Genomic DNA, 13,890 nt, shown 5'->3' on the forward strand with positions numbered 1-13,890 from the left:
GACACAGGAGCAGGTGGGAACACTGGTCCCGTAGTCCCAGAGCGAGCACGTGTCAGTCCCAGAGCACGTACGTGTCAGTCCCGAAGCGTGCGCGTGCACCGCTGTGCTGGGATCAGAGGGATGTGCAGCCCGGAGCCCTCTCCCAGGCGGGTACAAGAGAGACCAACTGTCCCGTGCTCCCTGGCATGAGTGCTCTGGCAAAGTCAGAGCCAGGACAGCTTGTCTTGAAGGGCTGGAGGAGAAGGGTCAGGTATTTTTCCTTCTTCTTGGGCACTGATTGGTTCAAGTTTGTATCACAGTGAAGTCTGAGCAGTGGGGAAGAAACCCAAACCACCTTCCCTGAGAGAGAAAGCGTTGATTGCCCGCCTCGCTCAGGCTGGAGAGGACAGCCGCTCACAGCCAGGCACGTCCGATCCGCTGCTGACCACGGAGACGTCCATCGCTCGGTAGCAGACTCTGGACCTTTGCCGTCCAGCCAGCAGTCATGCCACAGGAAAGCAGGCGGACAAACCAGCCCCGTCCCACCACCCGCCCGCGACACCACCAGAGCCCATCCCCAAACACAAGTAAACAGAAGGAGAAACTAAGAGGCACTAATAACGCAGATATGGGGAGACTCAGGCTTGCTACCATCAAGCCTGGCTCCAGACGACTTCGTCCAGCTGGAGAAAAGCCGAGTCCCTGTTTCAGATCTCCTGCAGCGAGTAGCCAGGGTCGCTGCGTTCCCGTTTCACCAGCGGCTCCCCCATGCTCCGGGATTCTGTGTCCACCTCGCTGCCCAGGTCACTCATGTCATCTGTAAGGGACAGGTCTCGGCATGAGAACGGCGACCGGAGGGGAAGAGCTCCTTTCTCCTAACAGAGCAGGGTGGAGGGGCCAGCACGAGGTTCCCCCTCCCACAGTGATTCAACCCTGACCCAGCAGGATTCCCCTTGAGGGAGAGGAGGTACCTTTGTCCAGCGGTGTTGGAGACAGAGGTGTGAGGTCACCAAACTGAAAGACAAAGGCATTACAAGGTGAGTGAGGCTTATGGAGACCAGACCTGAAGTTGGCATCTATTTCCAAGCAATTTTAACAAGCAGCCTAAGTGCTCCAGAGGAAGCACGAGCATCAGCAGTGCCGGCGGTGAAAAGCAGAAAGCAAAACCAACCACATATTTTGGGGAAAAGTCTGCCGCTGGCATTGAAGCCTCTGGGCAAACGCCACACGCAACAATCCAAGGCAGGATGGAGTTGTGGAACGAAGGGAGAAATTTTTCTGTCTGCCATGTCAGGGCCAAGTGCTGCCACAGACTGAAGGATGGTGCCTTTTCTCCAGCCCTCTGCATCTCTCGGGCAGCTGCTCAGGCATGCCAGCTATTCCCCTCTCCTGGGGCTCTACCATCGCTCCACCCTGCGCAACTCTGTGCAAAGCCTTCGCATTCGCGTCACGGAAGTGCTTTGCCTTGCAAGGCCGCCGTGTCAAGTGTAACCAGAGAGCTGGGGATATATTGGGTTCTGGAGACGTGTTGTCTCCCTCTATGACGAGGTCTGAAACACTAAATTGCTATAACAGTAGTGTTGAAAAGTCATGCAAAGTTGGGCAGCGGAAGGCACTGAGGAGAGCAGGAGTTTAAAAGTGAGCGATGGAAATGGAAGGACACGATTCATCCTCTCTTGCTGGGAAGATCCAGCCTCCTCCTGGAGAACAGAAATATTGCAAGAGTTGAAAGAAGGCAAAACCTGACGGATGAAAGCCTGCCACAGCTGGGTCTTGCTGGAAGCCACTCTCTGCCTTTCATGTTCCTTGAATACCAATAAAGACAGAGGTTTTGCAGGGAATAGCAGGAACTTACAGCGCTGCTGACTTGGGGCAACAGCATGGGCCTAAAGGGGGTGGGGGGGAAGGGACAGGCAGGCAGTTGATTTGCCTGGCTCCCCTACATGAGCTCCAGGGAAGGAAGAAAACAGGTATGAGCTTCAAGGAGCAAATGAGATCAGTTTCAAACTAACAGTAGTTGCTATATTGCTATCACAAGTTGATGAGGGCTTTTTAAATCTAGGCATTTTTCAGAGGGAAAGAGCAGAAGTGACCTCAGCTAGGCAGGACAGGACCTGCCTGCAAGCCAGGCACCGGATTTACTGGCTGATTGGTTAAAAGAAAACTCCAATCCCCACACACCCCCCAACACAAACAACCCACCGTTTCTCTTCTTCAAGTCAAAGACAGAGAGAGGGGCTGACTGTGCGTGTAACTGGAGCTTGCAGAGGCCTGAGCAAGTTCCGTGAACAGTACCACCGAAAGCTGCAGGGAAAGTACCTTTTGGACCTTTCTTTGCTTGGTTTAGTTTTTTTGATGGGTCTTTGCCCTGGCAGGAATCCCGCCATCAGGGTTGGTGCCCACAGGTAACGGAGAGAAGTAGGGAGATCCTTTTCCTCCCTCCTCCAGGCCGCCAAAGGCCAGCTGATGCTCAGCTGCCCCCAAACCCACCAGCTCAGCTATTAGCAAGCCAGGATGGAAGGGGCTCAAGGAGCTGGATTCTTGTGACAGGCACTCAAAAAGCTCATACCTGCTTTGGCAATGATGGCTACAAAAACACATTCAGGGCACAGCGCTGTTTGTGAAACACACGAGTTCCAACCTCTTAAAGAGCTGCGTAGTATGGGTTTGTTTCTAGGGAATTAACAATTCTCACCTCTCCCATTACAGCAGTCGGCCTCTCCCCTGTTGCCTGGGCAACACGATGCTCTACCAGATAAAACATATATTCATCATAGAGCAGGCGAATCAGGTGGAAGGAACCAAAGCTGGCAGCACTGCGCAAGGTGAGGTCCCGGATAACCATGGAGCTGGAAAACGGCCGGGAAACAAAATATTTGCATTGTGTTTTATACGTGCATCACGGCTGATGTGAATTCTGGACCCTGAAGGCACTGTGGGACACAGTGCTCTGTTCCTACCTCGAACCCAAGAGTATCAAAGCACTTTCAGAAATTAGTCCTATCCCCATCCTGAAAGGATGCAGGAGACACAACGCTCTGTTCAGATACCAGAGCAGATCAATAATTAACCAGAGTTGCACGGGAATAAAGAACTTGGCCTTGGCTTTCCAAGGAGCTATTGACGTGCCCTGAGCCCGATGCAGAAATATCTCCAAAGTGAGAAAGAAAATGTACCTATAGAAAGACCATCTCAGCAAGACCTGTCTGGCTGCTTTGGGGAAGCTGGGAGTGCCCTCGTGATGCTTCAGGACTTGAGTAACAACATTATCCAGCCAGCTAGCCCACTGGTCCAGAGAACTCTGCTGCTGCAGAGTGAGCTTGAAATCCCGCTCCAGCTTCTGTACCATGCCTTCCTCGCACTGGCACACCCACGAGGCTTGCTCCTGCTCGGGAAGAAGGGCTGACAGTTACTCACGCCAAGCCTGCATGGTTGGTCCATCCCAACCTAGGAATTCAGCTGCATTTCTAGTAGACAAGGACCCCAGACCAGCTCTGAATCATGTCTCCTCCGAGCTGCCCTGACCACAATATTATTATGAGAACTATATTATTATTGGTAGCACTGCTTCTTACAGAAGCTCCTTAGTACCTTCTCCACTACTCACAGTGAGATGGCAGACTTACCCGGGAAAGTAACACCCAAACCATTTAATTGTCCATTTAATTGCCTTTTAGTACTGGCAATAAGATGCTGGTTACCAGCAGACAACCTCATTAGAGACTCCCAGTTCTAGACAACACGACCGAGGAGCAGATACCGTAAGTTACCTGCACGTTGGTGAAGTCGACCCGATTGAGATCGCCGAGCATCTGGTTTATCTGGGAAGTGTTCTGCAGCACCGCACGGGCGGCCTGAGCCAGGCGGTTCAGCGATGCGTAGCTCCGTAACGTCTGCGCAAAGGCACTCACTACCCCCACCTGCAACACAGCAACGCAGGGCTCCGCGAGCAGGAGGCCACGGGGCTGGAAGGCAAACTCTTCTCAATGCTGAGCTCAAGCACACGGTGCGCATCAGCTGGGATCACCTGCACAGTCCCACCCACGCTGCTGCCCAAAGCATACCCGAGTGCTCCAGAGCACCACTTTTGCACCACCTATCGTGTCTCGCAAAGCAGCCTCTGCATTTCTTTTCTTTAAACTAAGAGGTTTCCTCACTCTGCCTCTAGCAGTGACCGGCAAGGTGAGAACCGGCTGCAAGAATCCATGGCTTCAGGAGAGGGGCAGTAGGAGCCTGAGGTCCAATCTCTGCAATGCCATTCAGTCCATGGGGTGTCCTGCAATTTTTAGTAGGACAGCTTCATGCCATGCAGAGATTTTCTTCCAGAAATCTTATCTGCAATCCCGGGACATGGGAACAGCTCAACGGACAGAGCACCATCAGCCTCTGGTACAAAGGGATTGCCCTGCCTGTCCTCCCACTCCTTGCCGATTTGCATGGATAATTATTCATTATATGGTGCTAGTCTGGAGTACATGTGGCCAAACCCCAGCAGTGATTTCCAGTCCCTGCGGAAAACTGCAACGCGCACACACTCAGTTCCTACCCCGGACCTGCCCCGTGCTCCCTCTGCTTACCTTGGCCCGGACAATCTCGGGGGGAAGTTCACTCATTGCGTTCATCAGCCACCCTTCCAAACTCTTGGCAAAATTACCAACTGCTTGTGTAAGCGTGCCTGCAAAGAAGTCTGCAGAGTTAGAAAAGCTGCTCCATGTCGTCTTGGGACACCACTTTCTAGCTGAGAGCTGCTGTGGAAAGCACAGCCGCTGATCTGGGTAGCTGTGAGCTCAACTTAGCGTCAGGGAAACCAGCTGCGTCCTGAGATGCACTCAAACTTCTTATTCTCTAATGTTGTAACTCAAACTTTTCTTACCCTTACTCTTCTGCTCATTTTTATTCTTACTCTGACTCTCATTTTCTTAGTCATCTTCTTTCTTATCCTTTTCTTATCCATAGTCCTTCTGAGTGTTTTCCAAGGGTGAAATATGCTCTGTAAAGATACCCATGTCCCCCAGCATGGAGACTGACAGCAGCAGCCCAGAGGGACGTGGCTTTCCAGAGCTATCGTGGAGGCCTCGGGGAGGCTGACGCACGCGCTTTGCTGAGGAGGAGCCCAATCAGACAGAAAACCCTCAGTATCCCATCGCTAATCTCCCAAACAAAAGTTGACCCCAGATTTCCAGGAGGTGCAGTAGGGGACAGGATGGTTCTACACAAACAAAGGTACGATCTCCAAGGAAACACCTCGCAAGGATTAGCCGCGCTTCACTGTGCATTAAGCTTATGCCTTTACCTTGACTCCGAGCCAACGTCAGAAGTGATACGCAATCAACCAAACTTTAAAAAGCATGGAATTTCCAGGGGTCACAAAGTACCATCGACGTAGAGCAACGCGGCAGGAGAACTTCTGCTGTTGCCATCATATTTTAGCCTGCATTCAAATCAAAACCCTCTACTTCAGCTTTTACAATGGAAACCCTCGTGGCAAGCGGTAGCCAGACCGAGTGAGTCACGGATCGCTGCTTCTCACACGCAACATCCCGTGACTCAGCCCAGCGAGGAGCAGGAGCCGAGCCGAGGTTGGGACCACCCGTGTCCTCCCAGCCACGCCGCAGGGTACTCACTGGGCACCGGCCTGAGCACGTCTGGGATGAGAATCTCCACCAGGGCCTGGTACAGGATGTGATCACAGTCTCTCATCCGTTTGAGGATGGGTTCGTATTTGCACAGAGTGATCAGCTGATCTCTTGGGAGGGTCCCTTTGTGTTCTTCATCGCTGTGGGAGGATGAGGAGGGAGGCAGCGTTAGCAGCAGGTTTGCCTTCAGGGCATTCACCCTTCCTCTTGATTTCTAACCCTGGTTTTCAGCAGAAGAAAATCAGCTCGTCATGTTTCTTTCAAAAGGAAACGTTTGATCGCTTGTACAAGTCTCTGCCGACTCTGCAGCGCCTCTCTGTCCACGGGGTCAGAGCCCTGACCACAGCTTTCCCTCAAATCCCTAGCAACCAGTGCTTGGCCTTTGCTCCTTCCAGCTTTAGCTTGAGTTGCCTTTCACACACTCACGTTCATGTGCACCTGGGCGTTGTACTTCACTAGAGTCGTTTCAGCAAGCAAAGGCTTAGCTGGTTCTTCCTCACGGACCCAGCTCTTTCCAAAACCTTCACACTCTCTCCTCTGCCCTCAACCTCCTCACCTGTAGCAGCAGGGACAAAATGTGTGCGGCGAATGGTTTTTGAGCAGATTAGCCGGTGTTGACAGATCCTACAAATAGCTTTGAGGTGTTTAACACCTTCAAATGCTGAATGTTTTCAGAAGGAAAAAGGTTTTGTGTTTTGATGAGAACAACGCATATTGTCTCTTAACCGAATGAGGTCAAACAAGCTGGTGTTATTTTCACTTTATAGGGGTACGGAAACTTATTCTGCATGATTAAGGCATAAGCTATTTGGTTAAACTGCAAGCAGAGAAAATTTAAGGCTTAAGCACTGCCAGAGCATCAAAGCAGGATTTTCACATCATTCGGGGTGACCCCTTCTTGTAAGAGGATGTTACCTAGATTAGGAGCTGGGAACTCAGGAAAGACATGGGTTACATCCAGGGGATAAAAAGGGTGGGGAAAGACGGTGAGAGTTAGGCAGGACTCAGTGACACTGGACTACTGATGAGGGCAAGGTGCTGCTGTCTTTCATGTTTCAGCTGGGGATGAAACAGGAGAAAAGAAGCCAATAATCTAGTGCTGTCCCCATTCACGCTGCTATACTGGGCAAAAAGCAAACAATCGCAGCCTGCTTTATTCAGTGTGGAAAGGAAAATGTTTTCTTTCCCTTTGTAATAAAAGGAACAAGAATACGTTGTCCTCATCTACTGCGCCTCCCATTACATTTTCTCTGGAGCTTGAGAAATGTCTCTGTGGTAATTTGAGGGTACAATGGAAAATATAATTGGACAAAGACGTACCAGCAGCAGTTGTACTTCAGAGGAGGCTCGGAGATGGCCAGAACAGGCAGATAAACGCTGTTTCATAGAATCATAGAATAGTTTGGCTTGGAAAGGACTTTTAGAGGCCACCTAGTCCAACCCCCCCTGCCATGAGCAGGGACACCTTCCACCCGATCAGGTGGGAGGGAGGGGAGACGAGGTATTGGGGGAGTGGCAGGGCGGTGTTGGTGGGTGGCAGTGGGGGTATGGCAGGGATGTGGAGGAGATGGGGGGAGTGGGTGGTGGTTGAGTAGGGGTGGTGTGCTTTCGGGGTTGGTTGGGGCAGAAGGGGATGTCGTAGGTTTGCTGGTATCTGTTGTGTTGGTTTCTGTTTCCATGAAAAGCTGTTCCTGCAAATGGCTGTGTGCCTGCGTGGGAGGGGGAGGGAGCACAGGGGCCACCGGGAAAGGGCACCCAAGGGGTACAGAAGCCCTGCTGAGCCCCAAATCACAGCCAGCGAGCCCCAAAGGGCACCAAGACACAGCCAGGGCCGACTCACTGCCCACAGGGCAGGCAATGGCAGGGGGGACAGCACGGACACAGGCTTCCCCGGGCAAAGCAGCCCTTTGGTGGGGGAGCCACGACAGACAGCTCCTTGCAGGACTCACGGACACAGCCCCACGCAGAAAGCAGCACGGGGCCCCTGGGACAGGGACACAGCTCGGGGGCTGGGGAGGGCACAGACACGCCCCAACAAGGCCTGCAAGGCCTCCGTCTTGAGCACGACCAGCGTCCCCTCCAGCAGGGACAGGGCTCGCTGCAAAGGCCCTCAAAGCCAATCAAGGCAATCACACCCTTCCTCACTCCCACCTCACTCAGCTCCAGAGACTGGCTTTGCCTCCCTCACCCACCAAAATAACCCAAATCACCCCCAGAATGGGGAGGGAGGGAGCTGCAGGCCAGCCAGGGAACCCCCTCCCCTTCTCTGCCTCTACCGTGGGCAGCTGCAACACCAAATAGGATTGGGGGAGGTTTGGGGGTGAGAGGGTTTGGGAATAATAAAAAAACTCACTGCAGCAGCCAGAAAGTGCCTGGAAGATTCGTCCCTCTTTATTGCCTATTTCCCATCCGAGAGCCACAACGTGGGCCAGTGCAGCCAACGACGACTTCGGGGAGCCACCTCAGCTTTGCGGGTAGGGCTTGCAGAAGGTGCGGGGTGAGGTCCCGTCAGAGCAGCCCCAGCACCGGTGGTCGTAGGGGATAAGCCCCTTCCTTCGGGCATTGCCGTGATGCCACTGGGGTGCTGGGAGCCCCTCTGGAGCCTGCACAGGCACGCTCTCGGTGACACCAGCATGGTATGGTGCAGCTCCCGGGGTCACGGCTGCTCAGCATCTCGTCTCACATGCTGACCTGCTCTGAGCATCGTCATCAACCGATAACTGCCGTCCCCTGCACCAGCTGCACCACCACTGCCCGCAGCTCTCAGGGCCCACACAGAGTTATTCTGATCGAGTGAAGTGGAAACGAAAAGAAAGAAAAATCCCCAAACGCAAAGGTAAATGAGCCTCAGTGCCAGAGGGTGAGCTTTCCTCTCCCCGTGCTGCTGCTGAAGCCCTTGGTGCCATCAGGGCCATTGGGAGGCGAAGCACCCCACCCCGCAGGCCAAGGGGCTCAGGCACCCGATTTCCTGCCAGGGAATTTCTGGGAGGAGGTGTGGCATGCAGAGCAGGCCTGCTGCCCCTGGGTGCCCACGTATCCACCCCGCTCCCCCAGCCGCAGCCATGGGGCCACTCCCTCCTGGAGCGGAAGCCGTGGCAGCCACCGGTGCCCAAGCCCATCCCGAGTGGGGGGAAGACTTTCCTGGTAAGGAGCGATCTTGTAAAGGTGTTGCTGAAGTCCCTGGGCTGGAAGGTGCTGCATGGGCAGGTGGGTGCCGAGGGTTCCGTGTTCAGGAGCAGGGACGGTGACACTGGAGCATTGCCTGACTCCGGAGAGCGGTAGAGCAGGGAGCCCCCAATGCCATAGGGGAAGATCGTGGCCGCCGCCTGCACCTTCCAATCGCACTGGTGAACCAGCTTCTTCGCCACCTCCCTCTTGTTCTGAGGTTCCTTCTTGGAGACCTTCCAGCAGAGCCAGACCACCCTGATGCTCTCACCGCACCGGTGGCTTCGGCGGCCGAGGTGCTCAAAGGCCCTGCGGGCGCTCCCCAGCCTATCGTACTCCACCAGGGCACAGCGCTTTCTCAGCAGCTCGGGGAAGAGCGACGTGTATTTCCGCACATCCGAGGGCAGCTTGCGGCCCGGCCGCAGGATGCGGATGGATACAATGGCACCATAGGGGCTGAACATACTCACGATGGTCTCGATGAAGTTATTCTGGATCGGCGGCAGCAGCTCCCAGGCCAGCAGCAGTTTGCTGGGGGAGAAGCTCCGCAGGCACTCGGGCAGGGGGACCCGCCGCCTCACTTTGGTGCCCTCCTTGTTCACTTCCAGCAGCTCCGAGAACTGCAGGGCGTAGAGTGTGAGCCGCCAGTCACGCGTCAGGTATTTCATCTGTGGGAGACAGGGAGCCACTGCGTCCCCATGAGTGTCCCCAGGCAGGGACCACCCTCAATCCATCATCCAGGCACGCTGAAGTCACGGCAAGGCACCATCCCCCTTTCACATGAGCAGATGTGGGTCTGCAGCAGGTGGTCTCCAGTGCCCCTGGATTGCAGCAACAAGCTGCCGCTTCCCAGTACCTCACACCACCAGCACTTCACTGCGCTTCTTTGGTTAAGGGATGGTCTCTCCCAAAGCAGCGCGGGGGGACAACGGGCAGAAGAGGCAAATCCAGCACTGAGGACTGTTCACTGCTTCCCCAGCCACCCTCCCTGGTTGCAGAACTGCTGCAGCACATCGAGGGCAGGGAGCAGAGCCCAGCTCTGCACCACCAGCACTTCCCTGGGACACAGACAGCCTGAGGGGAGCCTGGACCTCCCCACACACCCCTCCAGAGACAGACAGAGCACACCCAGACACCCTCCACACAAAGGCCCTTTCCCACCCCAGCTGGCAGGTGCCATGGACTGCCTACCTTCTTGAAGGATGTCAGCAGTTTGATGCTGACAAAGCCCATCTTCTTCTTTTGGACATGTTTCAGAAGGAAAGCATCCTTGGCCAGGTTCTCATCAGAAAGGTAGAACTCCACCTGGGACACAATCCTGCGGACCAGCTGCGGGTCGGGGGTGGAGGAGCTGCAGTCCAACAGATCAGCCCCCCAAACATCACTTACATCAGAGAAGCTCCTGGCAGAGCAGCAGAGACAGGGGTGTGAGCTGGTGGCCTTTGGGACGCACAGCACTGCCTGGTCTCAGCTACAACAGTGCAGATGGCAGAGACACCGCAGAGACCCAGGGCCATCAGCTACAGGGGAGCAACGCCAGCCTGCACCCCGCGTGCCTCCCGATGCTGGGAGCACCAGTGCCAGACCGTGAACCCAATCCATCCCAGACAAGGGACACATTCCCCTGGGGACAAACACAAGGCAAGAGCAGGGCTCAGCCCCCCCACTCATCCCAGCGGCCACATACCCGTTGAAGCTTCTTAAGAAGTCCTCCTCTCTGATCAGGGTGAGCGAGCGGCTCTGCGGTGGAAGGAGATGCCGCGCCGGGAAGGAACTCCTTTGTTCCAGCTGAGGGGTGCTGCAGCTGGGCTGGGAAGCGAGCCCTGAGGCCACCCCAGAACTACCTGATGACATTGCCCTTCACCTGGGATATTACAAAGGAGAAGCACAGTGCTAGGAGGCTTCCCAACTGCAGCCAGCCCCAGGGCAGAGCCCTGCTCTGGGCTGCAGCCCCCAGCCCAGGGATGGGGGAGCAGACGCAGCTCATTGCTGTGCCCTTACCTGCTTAGCAGTGCTGAGAAAGGCAGAAAGAGCCGGCTTTACCTCCTAGAGACCTGCAAGCAGCAGGCCCCAAACCTCCCCTCCTCCAAACTAAGGCTCCTAAAAGACAAAGTGAAATGAAGAGAGGTAAAACCCTTAGAGCACCCAAGCTGCTGGCTTATAAAGGCAGCCACTCAGAATGAGCTGCAGCAGGCAGTTATGGGCCTGCCCCCTCTGAGACCCAGCAGGCTCCAGGTGAAACCTGTCTGCTGGTTAAACAGCCCCAGCTCAGCCCCGGGAGCAGCCATGATTGCTAAGCCAGGCCAGGTGGGCAGGGGAAGGGCAGAGCCACTGGCACTGGTACCGGTACCCAGTGGTACCCGGTGGTGCCCAGCAGGGTGGTGAACTGCTGCCATGAGGCATCTTGATCTGTGCCTCAGTTTCTGTGTCTTGTGCAGAGGCAGTAAGAGTGACCTGGAGGTGGAAGGAGGGTTGATTCCAGGGCACTCTTTGGGCTCCTGGTGCTGCCAGAGTGACAGGCAAAGGTCTTTCTTCCTGCAGCAATGTTCCTCATCCCAAGGAGAGGGAGCAGAAGAGCCCCAAGAATGGGCTGAAGCCCAGGGAAGGGCACAGGCCCCCTGGGAGGGGGTGACACTGTGGGGCAGGATGGCCCATAGCTTCAGTATGAGATGGGGAAGGAGGCCCGCGATGAAACTCATCCTTGATGCTTGACCCACCACCATGGGCAGCATGGAGATGGGGACATGGCTGTCAGAGCAGCGGGGGCTTGGGCAGGCAGGGTGGCCGTGCCAGGGCATGGTGGGCTGCCCAGGCGGCCGAGAACCGGAGCTGCCCATCTGTGCAGGCATGGGGTTTAGCCGATGTTGCTCTGTGCGCTGTGGCCACAAGGACCAGCCAAGGGCTCACCACGCGTCCACCCTGAGCTCTCAGAACCACCTGTCACCAGACTGTCAGCACCTCCCATGCGGGCAGCCTGGTCCCCGGCTGCAGCACTGCAGTCTCCCCTGCCCAAACACCCTGCCCCAGCCATGCAGGGCTGCTGCCGATGAACCCCTGGGCTGTGCCGCACTCTCCAGCTCAAAGCTCGTCCTTCTGGGATGACTCCCGGGGACCGGCAATGCCGAACCTCTTCTGGGGTGTCACAAGCCCCCCGTTTTCCCTGGGGGCGGTGCACTTGCTGTCACCCCCGTACCACCTCCTGCCACTCTCTGCTGGTTGGGAAGCGTGTGTCGGTGAGATGGTGGGTGGAGGAGAATGTCCTGGGGTGAGAGGTGGCCTGCCTGGCAGGGGAGCTGGCAACAGCCACGGTCCCTGAAGGGTGGTGGCACTTGGTGGCAGGGGACAACGAGGGCACACCTCACCTGAACTTGCAAAGGGTGGCAGGACACTACAGGGCCGAACTCCACCCCCCCCCCCAACCACGTTGCCTCTAGACTGGAAGTACCTGCTGCTGCCAACCAGCCTTTGCCCACGCGCGGGCACGGCCTGTCCCTGGCAGGCAGCAAGGGGCCGCGCAGGCAGCCCCGCTTCCCCCGCCCTTCGCTGGGGTCCCATTGCCGAGCCCGGCAGCTCCCCGGCCTGCCAGCCCAGCCCCGCAGCAACGCTCGCGCCGGAGTCTCTGCAGGGATTTGCCCCCCGGGGAGGGGCGATGGAGCCAGCAGCGAGCCGAACGGGGCCGGGGGCGCCTTCTAACGGCAGCATTCTGAGCTGCGCTTCGCTTTCCACCTGCAGCCGGGTACGCTCGGGGTCAGGAGGGGCTGCTCTGCTCCCCAGGGGGAAATAAGGCCCTCGTTCCCGCCCTGAGAGCTGGTATCCGAAGGAAGGTTCAGGCTGGTCCAGCCGTCCCCGCAAGATGGGATAATCCAGAGGGGGAGTGAAGCGAGCAAGGACACAGAGGGAGAGGTTGACGGTAAAGCTTCCCCTTCCCAAGGGGTGAGAGCAGGAATGACCTGTCAGCCGGCACACCCCTGTCTCGCTGCTCCCATCCTCCACACCTAGTCTGGAAGCATAATTAGAAAATGCTTCTTGTGGCCCTGTGCAGAGCAGCAGCCTGACCTTTCAGACGCTTCTCCCCTCCGTGAACTTTGGTGAAACGGGCATATTACCCCTTGTGCTGGTTTAGGCTGAGAAGGGGTTAATTCTCTCACTGTGGGGGGTCGGCTACCCTTCCAGCTTTCTGAGCTCTGCCTCGTGGCGGGGGACTGGGAGGGGCAGGGCCATGGTGGGGGTGGCTGACCCCGACTGGCCAACGGCATGTTCATGCCATACCATGTGACACCAGGAGCAGTATATGAAGGGGGAGCAGTTGGCGGCTCAGGAGCGGCGCGGCGTTGGGTCGGTGGGCGGTGAGCGGCTGCGGCACGTGCGGTTCGTTTGAGTGGTTCGTTCCCCCTCTCCCCTCCCTTCCCCCCTCCCCCGGGGTGTTGCGCCTCTCGTTGTTCTCCTTTACATTACATTTCTGTTGTTGTTTCTTTGAATTTTCATTATTAAACTGCTCTTATCCCAACCCACGAGTGTTACCCTTCTGATTCTCTCCCCCATCTACCGGTGGGGGAGTGAGCGAGCGACTGTGTGGGGTTGAGCTGCCGGCTAAACCACGACACCCCTGCAAACCGGCCGCTGTGCTGTGGTGAATCTGCCTCCCTGCAGACACCGGATCCCTGGCCAAAAGTGCTTTAACTGGACTGCAGTGGGCAGATCCTGCACCTCCCCCGGACACTGTGAGGCTGCAGCATCTGCCTGACACCTCCTTTCAATGACTAAAGAAGAAATGGGACCACAACAATTATTGTACAGGCCTGAGCATTTGATACGTGTTTATTGCTCTTCCCAGCTAAAGCTGGGAATTCTGTGCATGTCGGGTTTAGGTGGTTATCCAAGCTCCTTGCACGGTGCTGCAGAGCTCCAGAGCATCTTGTTTGCCCGTCCGTGGTAAGCAGAAGGTCACCGGGTTCGGTCGGTAGCGGCTGCAAAGAAGAGCCAATGCGCCAGCTGAAGTTAAGATCACGCTCAGTGGGAGCAGGGGAGTTTAAGGCTTGATTGCTCCGTTGTTTTTTTAGACCATCTAATCTCAACGGCAGGATCTGAAGTGCAGACTCTGACCCAGGGT

The 13,890-nt window shown here is 56.1% G+C and overlaps 1 protein-coding gene across 1 annotated transcript; it reads right to left on the reverse strand.

Moving 5' to 3' along the window:
* Window positions 1–686: 686 nt before the first annotated feature.
* LOC142049723 (uncharacterized) lies at window positions 687–10,634 on the reverse strand. The gene is made up of 10 exons (XM_075077656.1): window positions 10,468–10,634; window positions 9,972–10,182; window positions 8,649–9,448; window positions 5,604–5,755; window positions 4,557–4,654; window positions 3,750–3,899; window positions 3,156–3,364; window positions 2,675–2,828; window positions 951–993; window positions 687–796 (listed from the first exon to the last, which is right to left on the reverse strand). Exons 1-10 carry the CDS (start codon window positions 10,632–10,634, stop codon window positions 687–689), a joined length of 2,094 nt encoding a protein of 697 aa, XP_074933757.1.
* Between the last annotated feature and the right edge of the window lie 3,256 nt (window positions 10,635–13,890).

The sequence above is a fragment of the Phalacrocorax aristotelis genome, chromosome W, assembly GCF_949628215.1.
Source record: "Phalacrocorax aristotelis chromosome W, bGulAri2.1, whole genome shotgun sequence".
NCBI lineage: Eukaryota > Metazoa > Chordata > Aves > Suliformes > Phalacrocoracidae > Phalacrocorax > Phalacrocorax aristotelis.

Excerpts from the sequence above, each read along its gene's own strand:
- LOC142049723 (XM_075077656.1), bottom strand. The coding sequence starts at position 10,634 with ATGTCATCAGGTAGTTCTGGGGTGGCCTCAGGGCTCGCTTCCCAGCCC. Across the intron at positions 9,449-9,971 it reads TGCTGACATCCTTCAAGAAG|ATGAAATACCTGACGCGTGA; the intron begins GTAGGCAGTCCA and ends TGTCTCCCACAG. Across the intron at positions 5,756-8,648 it reads TGGGGGAGCGGGGTGGATAC|CGATGAAGAACACAAAGGGA; the intron begins GTGGGCACCCAG and ends ATCCTCCCACAG.